General features: G+C 37.5%; 1 protein-coding gene across 2 annotated transcripts in view; it reads left to right on the forward strand.

Moving 5' to 3' along the window:
- dgkaa (diacylglycerol kinase, alpha a) overlaps window positions 1–12,272 on the forward strand; it is a 35,548-nt gene that overhangs the window by 11,564 nt on the left and 11,712 nt on the right. The window contains exons 2-4 of one of the 2 annotated variants that reach the window (XM_058763539.1): window positions 1,152–1,250; window positions 7,860–7,936; window positions 11,606–11,735. In XM_058763539.1, coding sequence (XP_058619522.1) covers window positions 1,175–1,250; window positions 7,860–7,936; window positions 11,606–11,735 — 283 coding nt within the window. In that variant the 5' untranslated portion in view covers window positions 1,152–1,174. Of the gene's footprint in view, window positions 1–1,151; window positions 1,251–6,958; window positions 7,660–7,859; window positions 7,937–11,605; window positions 11,736–12,272 lie in introns of those variants that run through there. The other variant, XM_058763540.1, reaches the window with a different exon arrangement.

A 12,272-nucleotide genomic window follows, 5' to 3' on the forward strand; every position in this document is an offset into this window, starting at 1 on the left:
CGGGGCTGACCCCGTTGCTGGCTATGACACCTTGATTTGAAGACTGTGATTGGTTGGTTGTACAAGAAGGAAATAAAAGAGCGCTTTTAGGGTCTATTATAAGCCTTCACTTTGAAATTACATGCTTAATTTTTCCTGTTTTACCGTACTCTCTCACACACACACACACACACACACACACACACACACACACAGACACACACATTATATATGTATATATATTCTTTATTTTTTATTTACCATATTTTATAGAAAATGAACAGCGACATAATACTGTTCGGAAAGTGCTATAAATGTTTGTGTGATCACTTTTCTTATAGAAGGTTGTGACAGACCCAAATCATCACTGCTGCATAGTTGCATTTTTCCAGTTGCTAAGTATGTTAATGTAGTGATTACTTCCATTTCTGTCGCTATGGCATTTCTGCGCGGTATTGGATGTTAGCATGTCTCTAATAAGATCAGTCACAAACGTGATCCCTGAATGATCTCATGTGTAGCGTCTTATTAACTCACTGTCATGCATTGTGTGCAACATATTTCTTCTTCCTCTTCATGTTTCGTCGATTTTCTCCACTGCCAAAGAGACTCTTAAGCCTCTTAAAAGTCCTCGTCCGTGCTCCTAACAATTTTGGACCGTAAGACCTCTTTTAAGGGTTAAGATGCTTTCTGAATTCCTTTTCTCTTTTCTAGGATCTTTTCTTTAATTTTAAGAGGAAACACCCACATTTCTAAGAATTTTCTTTTGTTACTAGGAGCAAGATTTTTCCAGAAGGGCAAAAAGTGAACTTGTTACTTTCTTTTATAAAATGGTTCTCCATGTTCATGGACTATTTTATTATCACATAGTTTTGGAATATTCTCACAAAAATGCAACAGTGATTGATTTTGTCTGTCATTATCAAAGCATTTATGGAATGTGCCACAGGGTGTGCTACGAGAAAAACAACAATGCACATGCTTTGTATTTGCATAATTGTGTCTAGGCCTAAAGCTTTTCTCTCATCATCAGTATCTTAATGGCATTTATATTATGGATTTTCCTTTTGCTTTAAGTGCACGAAAGCATCTTAATGCATAAAAAGAGAAGATGGATATGGCTTTCATCTGTGTGTTTTCCTCTCACCAACCTTTCTCTTTCACTCTTTCAGTGTTATTCAGAGGCTCTGGCGTGATGTCAGACCCGGGCGAGTCGGATGACAGAGAGCTGAGGCCAGTAGACTTCATCCAGCTTCAGCAGTACATTGACTGTAAGTCTGTGATGCCCACACATCCCTCCCACTCTCACTAAATGCTCGGCCTCATTACAAACCATGACTCACTTTCAGTCCTTAAGTGCGAAATGACACTTTATTCTCAGGGTCGAAAAAACATGCCAGTCGTGTGCATCCAAGACATCTGTGAGCCCAGTTTACTTACAGTTTTACATGCATGCATTTGCTTAAGTATTTTGTACATGGACAACTAGTGTTGGGAAAGACTGACTGATTGACATCCTTTAGATTTTGATAATGTCACTAAAATGATGCGATGAAAGAAAAAAAGATTTTTCTGGTTACACTTTATTTTAAGGTGTCCTTGTTACTGTGTAATTGTACAATAAAGTAATGACTAACATCAATTAACAACATGTACTTAATGTAGGTTAGGGATAGGAGTAGGGTTTGGCTTAAGGTTGATTGCATGTAATTATGCTTAATTTACTGTTATTACTATAATATAAGTACATGAAACGTGTAACAAAGACACCATGTTATCAGTATTCTCACTAACATACAGTGGTGTGAAAAAGTGTTGGCCCCCTTCCTGATTTGTAATTTTTTTTGCATGTTTGTCACACTTTTATGTTTCAGATCGTCAAACAAATTTATTAAATATTAATCAAAGATAACACAAGTAAACACAACATGCAGTTTTTAAATGAAGTTTTTTTATTATGAAGGGAAAACAAAATCCAAACCCACATGGCCCTGTGTGAAAAAGTGCTTGCCCCCTAAACCTAATAACTGGTTGTGCCACCCTTTGCAGCAACAACTGCAATCAAGCGTGTGTGATAACTGGCAATGAGTCTGTTACAGCGCTGTGGAGGAATTTTGGCCCACTCTTCTTTGCAGAATTGTTTTAATTCAGCCACATTGGAGGGTTTTCGAGCATGAATGGACTGTTTAAGGTCATGCCACAGCATTTCAATTGGATTTAAGTCCAGACTTTGATTTGGCCACTCCAAAACCTTAATTTTGTTTTTCTTGAGACATTCAGAGGTGGACTTGCTGCTGTGTTTGGAATCATTGTCCTGCTGCAGAACCCAAATGCACTTGAGCTTGAGGTCACAAACTGATGGCCGGACATTCTCCTTCAGGATTTTCTGATAGAGTGCAGAATTCATGGTTCCATCAATTATGGCAAGTCATCCAGGTTCTGAAGCTGCAAAGCAGCCCCAGACCATCACACTACCACCACAATATTTGACTGTTGGTATGATGTTCTTTTTATGAAATGCTGTGTTGGTTTTACGCCAGATGTAACGGGACACACCTTCCAAAAAGTTCAACTTTTGTCGCATCAGTCCACAGAATATTTGCCCAAAAGTCTTGGGGATAATCAAGATATTTTTTGGCAAATGTGAGACGAGCCTGTGTGTTCTTTTTGGTCAGCAATGGCTCTCCCATGGATGCTGTTTTTCCTTATTGTTGAATCATGAACACTGACCTTAATTGAGGCAAGTGAGGCCTGCAGTTCTTTAGATGTTGTTCTGGGTTCTTTTATGACCTCCTGGATGAGTCGTCTTTGTGCTCTTGGAGTAATTTTGGTAGGCCGGCCACTCCTGGGAAGGTTCACCACTGTTCCAAGTTTTCTCCATTTGTGGATAATGGCTCTGACCGTGGTTTGCTGGAGTCCCAAAGCTTTAGAAATGGCTTTATAACCCTTTCCAGACTGATACATGTAAACTATTTTGTTTCTCATCTGTTTATGAATTTCTTAAGATCGCAGAATGATGTGTTGCTCTTTAAACATGCTTCACTTTGTCAGACAGGTTCTATTGAAGTGATTTCTTGATTCAACAGGACTGGCAGTAATCAGGCCTGGGTTTTAGTAGTGAAATTTAACTCAGCTTTCTAAAATAATGTGGTTAATCACAGTTCTTTCATGATTTAATAGGAGGGGGCAAGCACTTTTTCACACAGGGCCATGTGGGTTTGGATTTTGTTTTCCCTTCATAATAAAAAAACTTCATTTAAAAACTGCATGTTGTGTTTACGTGTGTTATCTTTGATTTAATATTTAAATTTGTTTGATGATCTGAAACATTAAAGTGTGACAAACATGCAAAAAATGTATCTAATTTAATAGACCCTGAAAAGTGTCATGTATTGATGTTATAGAATTATTCAGTATTATTATTATCCAGTAGTATTCTTAATAATGCACAATGATCATTGTTACTACACTGTAAGAAAGGATTTGATGTAAATAAAACAAGAAAAATATGTTTCTGTTTTTTTTCACTTCAAAATTACATATTTAATACTTAGTGTTAGTTGCCATTTCTTTCTAAATGTTTGTGAAACACCAAGTATTTTTCAATGTATACACATTCATGTCCTTATCGTGTATATATATATATATATATATATATACAGTGAGGAAAATAAGTATTTGAACACCCTGCTATTTTGCAAGTTCTCCCACTTAGAAATCATGGAGGGGTCTGAAATTGTCATCGTAGGTGCATGTCCACTGTGAGAGACATAATCTAAAAAAAAAAATTCAGAAATCACAATGTTTGATTTTTTAACTATTTATTTGTATGATACAGCTGCAAATAAGTATTTGAACACCTGTCTATCAGCTAGAATTCTGACCCTCAAAGACCTGTTAGTCTGCCTTTAAAATGTCCACCTCCACTCCATTTATTATCCTAAATTAGATGCACCTGTTTGAGGTCGTTAGCTGCATAAAGACACCTGTCCACCCCATACAATCAGTAAGAATCCAACTACTAACATGGCCAAGACCAAAGAGCTGTCCAAAGACACTAGAGACAAAATTGTTCACCTCCACAAGGCTGGAAAGGGCTACGGGAAATTGCCAAGCAGCTTGGTGAAAAAGGTCCACTGTTGGAGCAATCATTAGAAAATGGAAGAAGCTAAACATGACTGTCAATCTCCCTCGGACTGGGGCTCCATGCAAGATCTCACCTCGTGGGGTCTCAATGATCCTAAGAAAGGTGAGAAATCAGCCCAGAACTACACGGGAGGAGCTGGTCAATGACCTGAAAAGAGCTGGGACCACCGTTTCCAAGGTTACTGTTGGTAATACACTAAGACGTCATGGTTTGAAATCATGCATGGCACGGAAGGTTCCCCTGCTTAAACCAGCACATGTCCAGGCCCGACTCAAGTTTGCCAATGACCATTTGGATGATCCAGAGGAGTCATGGGAGAAAGTCATGTGGTCAGATGAGACCAAAATAGAACTTTTGGTCATAATTCCACTAAACGTGTTTGGAGGAAGAAGAATGATGAGTACCATCCCAAGAACACCATCCCTACTGTGAAGCATGGGGTGGTAGCATCATGCTTTGGGGTGTTTTTCTGCACATGGGACAGGGCGACTGCACTGTATTAAGGAGAGGATGACCAGGGCCATGTATTGCGAGATTTTGGGGAACAACCTCCTTCCCTCAGTTAGAGCATTGAAGATGTGTCGAGGCTGGGTCTTCCAACATGACAATGACCAAGCACACAGCCAGGATAACCAAGGAGTGCCTCTGTAAGAAGCATATCAAGGTTCTGGCGTGGCCTAGCCAGTCTCCAGACCTAAACACAATAGAGAATCTTTGGAGGAGCTCAAACTCCGTGTTTCTCAGCGACAGGCCAGAAACCTGACTGATCTAGAGAAGATCTGTGTGGAGGTGGGCCAAAATCCCTCCTGCAGTGTGTGCAAACCTGGTGAAAAACTACAGGAAACGTTTAACCTCTGTAATTGCAAACAAAGGCTACTGTACCAAATATTAACATTGATTTTCTCAGGTGTTCAAATACTTATTTGCAGCTGTATCATACAAATAAATAGTTAAAAATCATACATTGTGATTTCTGGATTTTTTTTTAGATTATGTCTCTCACAGTGGACATGCACCTCGATGACAATTTCAGACCCTCCATGATTTCTAAGTGGGAGAACTTGCAAAATAGCAGGGTGTTCAAATACTTATTTTCCTCACTGTATATATATATATATATATATATATATATATATATATATATATATATATATATATATATATATATATATATATATATATATTCCATAAGTATTGGAACAGTAAAGACAAAATTGCTCTGTTGGCTGTGGAGTCAAGACATTTGCAAATATGATTAAAAGATGAATATGAGACAAAACTACAGAATGTTACATTTTATTATTAGCCGTTTCAACACATACATGTTTTACCAAATAAAAAGGACAGCACATTTAGAGTTCATCCCACTCATTGATGTGAGCATAAGTATTGGGACAGTTGAACATAAGGCAAATATAAAAGATTAAAAGCTATTATTTAGTTGCAGATCCCTTGCGCACTATCACAGCAGTGAGTCTGTGACCCATAGACATCACCAGACTCTTGGTCTCATCCTTTCAAATACTTTTCCCAGCCTTTAATGCAACCAATTCCAATTGTTGCTTGTTTTGGGGAGTTTCTGCCTTTACTCTCCTGAAATTCATGTTCAATCGGATTTAAATCTGGAGATTGACTTGGGCAATCTAAGACTTTCCATTTATTTGCCCTGATAAACTCCTTGACTGAACTGGCAGAGTGTTTTGAGTCATTGTCCTGATGCAATATGAAGCACTTCCCAATGAATCTGGAGGAGTTTTCTTGAATATTGGTAGGCAAGATGGTTTCGTTCCCTTCCAGATTCATTCTGCTACTGTCATCATACATTAAGTCATCAGTAAAGTTGAGACGGCCTGTTCCAGAGGCAGCCATGCACACCACCTCCACCATGCTTTACAGATGAGGCTGTATGCTCGGGATCATTGCAGTTCCCTTTTCTTCTCCACATTTTTGCTTTCCCATTGCTTAGATAAAGGTTCATCTTTGTCTCATCGGTCCATAAACACAGTTCAAAAACTCTTCTGGCTCACCTTTGTGCTTTGTTGCAAACTCTAATCTTGCCTTTCTATTTTTGGAGCTGGTCAGAGGTTTGCATCTTGCTGTGTAGCATCTGTAACTCTGTGTCAAAGTCTCCTGAGGACAGTAGATTGTCAGAGCATCACCTCAGCTTTCTGAAGTTGTTGGTGATTTTACAGACATGTCTTTTAGGGTTCATTTTCACAGCTTTTATGATTTGTCTTTCATCAACTACTGTTGTTTTCTCAGCTGATCAGGTAGTTGTTGGTTGCCGGTGGTTTCCAAACTCTTGATTTCTCCATGCCCTTTGTTTTTGCTATAGCTATAATTGACTTCCTCTTTTCTTTTAGCATCCAAATTGCTTGCTTTTCTCTCAAAGTCAGCTTCCTCGTCTTCATCCTGGTTTGTGTGTGTCATCATCGAATGCAAGACTCAGAATGCAGAAGTAATGGATATAACTGATACAACACATTCCCTGCTTTTAATATCTGAAGAATTAATGTAACAGGACACAGCTGATCACTTAGAAAGACCTGTGAGGCAACTGTTCCAATACTTATGCTCACATCAGATAGAGGGATGAAACTCTAAAAGTGCTGAACTTCTTAGCTGGTAAAACATCTATGTGTTGAATCACCCAATAATAAAATGTGACATTCTGTAGTTTTGTCTCATATTCATCTTTTAATCATATTTGTAAATGTCTTGATTCCACAGCCAACAGAGCAATTTTGTCTTTACTGTTCCAATACTTTTGGAGGGCACTGTATACACACACACACACACACACACACACACGCATACATATATATCTTGGACAGATATGTCGATATATCGATTTGTATAAAAGTACATGATAAATGCTTAAGTGTAAATGTAAATAAAATATTCCAAGTGTTTCTTCATGGATATTGATCCATTTCATTCTTTAAAAGCACTTCAGAATGAATTGTGCACTGGTAAAGCATATACTATAATATATTTAGGATTTAAATTTTGCATAAAAATAAAAATTACACATTTTATTTGCAATTTAAAATAATTTTGTCAAAATACATAGGGCCATCATAAATCCTTGTCCTGGCTGGGATTTGTAAATTGCTTAAAATGTCATTCTTACTGAAGATAATAACTGAAAAGTAGTTTGATCAAGATCATGCAGGCATTATTCATAATTGGCCAATCATGGCAAGATGGTGGGATCTACAGAAAACAGTCAAAGCAACGCAAAACTACATTCATATAACATGAGGACTGGAGAGAGCACATCAATAGGAAAACAAAGCCAAAACCTGGACAGTTTAGGCAATTCAGAAATCCCAGCCAGGACATGTCCATGAATAAGAGGATATATGGTCCCCCTGTTTTGAATGGCCAGCAATGGAGAAAGACATTTTTCATTTCCTGTAATTGCAGTATCTGACCAGCAGGGGCTAACAGGGTCATGCTAAGCAGCCAAACCTTGACCCCTTGGTTGCTCCATCCATGTGTCTCATGCATGATTGAGGGATTTTAATACAGTAAGGTTTTGTAGATACTTGCCCTAAGTGTGTACTGAGTTCTTGCTAAGCCTGTTTTTCATGCAGATGATGCAGATAGATATAGTTCATTATAAGGTGTGATGCCTGTGGTTCCTTGTGCCAAAATGTCATCTTGTCTTTTTTTCCCTCTTTCTCTCTTTCTTTGCTTCCTCCCACTCACCCTGTCTATCTCTTTGCAGACTGCAGTCTAAAAGTAAAAGATGTGTTAAAGGAATTCAATGCAGATGGCAGGTTAGCCAAGTACAGACACGGAGAGGTGAGTGAACAGGCTGCCAGGGGCCAACTGTCAGCACTCTGCTTTTACAGCATCTTAGTCCAATTACCCATGAACAGATCCATCCATCTCTGTAATGTGAATCACTTCACGTCTGGTTAAGCATATCTGAGCTCATCCGCTGGACGATTCATGTAAGGTGTACCTGCTTAGTCAGTGAGTGCCGTGTGTACCGATTTTAGCGGTGTGTCTCACACAAAACTCCCTGCCATTATGTGAAGCTGTAGTGGGTGGTTACCAGGTCATTTTTTTTCTGTGGTTCCTATTACCTGTGATTTTTAGAGCATCGCTACGCATTTACTAGGGTATTCTGGTGACCTGAGCCAAAACAGCTGATCCCCAAGTAGTTATGATGCAAATCACAGGGATTTTTTCAACCTGTTTTATTAGTTTGCAGGCAAAAATTGTCTAAAAGCATATCTCTTCAAACAAGCTGCATGATTTAACCCTATAAAGCCTACTGCATCATGCTTGATACAATGAGGAAAATAAGTATTTGAACACCCTGCTATTTTGCAAGTTCTCCCACTTAGAAATCATGGAGGGGTCTGAAATTGTCATCGTAGGTGCATGTCCACTGTGAGAGACATAATCTAAAAAAAAAAATCCAGAAATCACAATGTATGATTTTTTAACTATTTATTTGTATGATACAGCTGCAAATAAGTATTTGAACACCTGTCTATCAGCTAGAATTCTGACCCTCAAAGACCTGTTAGTCTGCCTTTAAAATGTCCACCTCCACTCCATTTATTATCCTAAATTAGATGCACCTGTTTGAGGTCGTTAGCTGCATAAAGACACCTGTCCACCCCATACAATCAGTAAGAATCCAACTACTAACATGGCCAAGACCAAAGAGCTGTCCAAAGACACTAGAGACAAAATTTTACACCTCCACAAGGCTGGAAAGGGCTACGGGGAAATTGTCAAGCAGCTTGGTGAAAAAAGGTCCACTGTTGGAGCAATCATTAGAAAATGGAAGAAGCTAAACATGACTGTCAATCTCCCTGGTCAATGACCTGAAAGGAGCTGGGACCACCGTTTCCAAGGTTACTGTTGGTAATACACTAAGACGTCATGGTTTGAAATCATGCATGGCACGGAAGGTTCCCCTGCTTAAACCAGCACATGTCCAGGCCCGACTTAAGTTTGCCAATGACCATTTGGATGATCCAGAGGAGTCATGGGAGAAAGTCATGTGGTCAGATGAGACCAAAATAGAACTTTTTGGTCATAATTCCACTAAACGTGTTTGGAGGAAGAAGAATGATGAGTACCATCCCAAGAACACCATCCCTACTGTGAAGCATGGGGGTGGTAGCATCATGCTTTGGGGTTGTTTTTCTGCACATGGGACAGGGCGACTGCACTGTATTAAGGAGAGGATGACCGGGGCCATGTATTGCGAGATTTTGGGGAACAACCTCCTTCCCTCAGTTAGAGCATTGAAGATGGGTCGAGGCTGGGTCTTCCAACATGACAATGACCCAAAGCACACAGCCAGGATAACCAAGGAGTGGCTCTGTAAGAAGCATATCAAGGTTCTGGCGTGGCCTAGCCAGTCTCCAGACCTAAACACAATAGAGAATCTTTGGAGGGAGCTCAAACTCCGTGTTTCTCAGCGACAGGCCAGAAACCTGACTGATCTAGAGAAGATCTGTGTGGAGGAGTGGGCCAAAATCCCTCCTGCAGTGTGTGCAAACCTGGTGAAAAACTACAGGAAACGTTTAACCTCTGTAATTGCAAACAAAGGCTACTGTACCAAATATTAACATTGATTTTCTCAGGTGTTCAAATACTTATTTGCAGCTGTATCATACAAATAAATAGTTAAAAAATCATACATTGTGATTTCTGGATTTTTTTTTTTAGATTATGTCTCTCACAGTGGACATGCACCTACGATGACAATTTCAGACCCCTCCATGATTTCTAAGTGGGAGAACTTGCAAAATAGCAGGGTGTTCAAATACTTATTTTCCTCACTCTATATGAATTTCTAAGGCCTCTAAAATTATCAAAACTTTGCCGAAAACCTGTTCGTCTACACAATCGTCTACATGATTTCCGCATGATATTTGATATATTGGTCACACGTTATTTAAGGTCTGATTCTCAACATTAACAAATCATTAACTATGACTTTTGCATCAATAAACTCCTAATTTGCTGCTTATTAATAATTAGTAAGGTAGTTGTTATTAGGGATGTAGAATATGGTCATGCAGAATATGTGCTTTACAAGTACTAATAAAAAGCCAATATGTAATAATAGGCATGATAATAAGCCAACTAGCTTATAGTGTGAATTGGTGTTACTGATATTTTATATTTAAGCACAATATTTAATATTTTACTAATAAGTAAAAGGCCTTTTAGTATAATTCTAAAAACATCCATGTCCACATGTGGTGATTTTTAATCAAATGTAAAAAAAAAAAAAAAAAAACTTATTTTGTTAGTAATATTTCAGGATGAGCATGGAGCTGAAGCAGCTTTTTTTTTTTTAATCATGTTAAATAGGTAAATATAAAAATAATACAACAGGCTTTAGAAGAATGTTTATTTGTACAGAAATACATTAATTTGCATCTCAATCATCGTTGTTTTGTATTGCATATGTTTTGCCCTCCCCAACTGGTATGAATGCATTTTATGTAAGTAGTCTGTTATACAGTTATAAAGATCTTATTGGTTTACATCAGAAGCTGTCAGAATTTTATCACAAAAGCCTCATGTATTAAATATTATGCAAAACATAATATACATATAAAAATGACATGTTCAAATCTAAAATGATCGATAAAGTTCGATAAACTGTTCCATTAAAAAATAAACATTTCTGACTACTTTCCTTTACAAAGTTAGCTGCTTCCAAACACAGTTATAATAGTTAAACAACAGGAAGTTCAGTGTAAAATGGAAAGAGATTGCTTTGAAGCCGTGGGATTATAGCTCTTAAAAGATTTGCTATTCAGACATGCTCATGTTGCAAAGATTTAGTTCGTATACCTGATATGTGCACTAGTTTTTCAGCTGACTATGTGCTGACTTGGCTCTCAAACACTGTAAATCAATACTTCAAGAGTTTTGTTTCAGGAATTTTTGTGTTTGTCTCACTCTAAGCTTTATATTTTGCTTGTGTTGGGTGACTAAAGCAAAATAAACAACAAATTATGTCATGGAAGTCCTATGTATGTTAGTATGGGAGGAGTATCTGACTGTAACATAGCATATATCTCAGTTTTCCTCTTTTTACTCCAGATAGAACAGCAGTATCCTGAGGCCTTTGAAGTTTGAATACAACTTGATAGGCTTTTTTTCCTCTTATTAACTCTTTTAAAAACTAGGACGGGAACAGCAGGCACTGTTAGTAGAACTAGGATTAGGTTTGTAGTGCAGAATCTAATTGGATCTCTGTTACATCCCCTTGAGAAGGTTCCAGATAATTTTATGACTTTATTAGTTTCCAATAATGTGTACTTTCTGAATGATCACCAAAATAGATGTTATTAAAAAGCCCAATGATATATTCCAAAAACTAAGTGTGTTAGTGGTTTGTGTTTGCGTGTTTTGTGTTCTTTGAATGCGTAGCAGCCTTTAATGCATCACACTCATCCTTTATTGTACAAAATGATTTGTCTATAGTGCATTGATGAGGAAGGTTTCCGCCTCTTCCTGAAGACATATTTGGAGGTGGAGGACTTCCCAATGGATCTGTGCCAGCGGCTGTTCAGATCCTTCCAGAACTCAGAGTCAGCAAAATCAGATGAAAACAGTGGGTCATGTATATGCTTATGTATATGTGTATACACATACATGCATACACTACGATTCAAACGTTTTTAAAAAAAATTTTTTAATGGAATTAATACTTAAAAATGGCAGTAAAGACATTTATAATGATCCAAGATATGTCAAATAAATGTTATTTAAAACTTTCTGTTCATGAAAGAATCGTAAAATAAGTATAATGCTGTATGCAAAAATATTAAGCTGTTTTCAACATTGATAATAATAAGAAATTATTTATTGAGCAGCAAATCAGCATACTAGAATGATTTCTTATTCTGCAAATTCATGTCATCACAGAAATAAATTACATTTTAAAATATATTAAAATAGTTATTTTAAATTGTAATAATATTTCTTTTTTACTGTATTTTTGACCAAATAAATGCAGCTTCAGAAGTATCAAAAAATATTACAGACTCCAAACTTTTGAATGATGGTAGGTCCCATGTATAAGCAAATCTGTAAGTGAATCAACAAATTTAGTTACATTACTGGGATTCATATATATTTATTTGCACCC

Source organism: Onychostoma macrolepis, chromosome 23 (assembly GCF_012432095.1).
Source record: "Onychostoma macrolepis isolate SWU-2019 chromosome 23, ASM1243209v1, whole genome shotgun sequence".
NCBI lineage: Eukaryota > Metazoa > Chordata > Actinopteri > Cypriniformes > Cyprinidae > Onychostoma > Onychostoma macrolepis.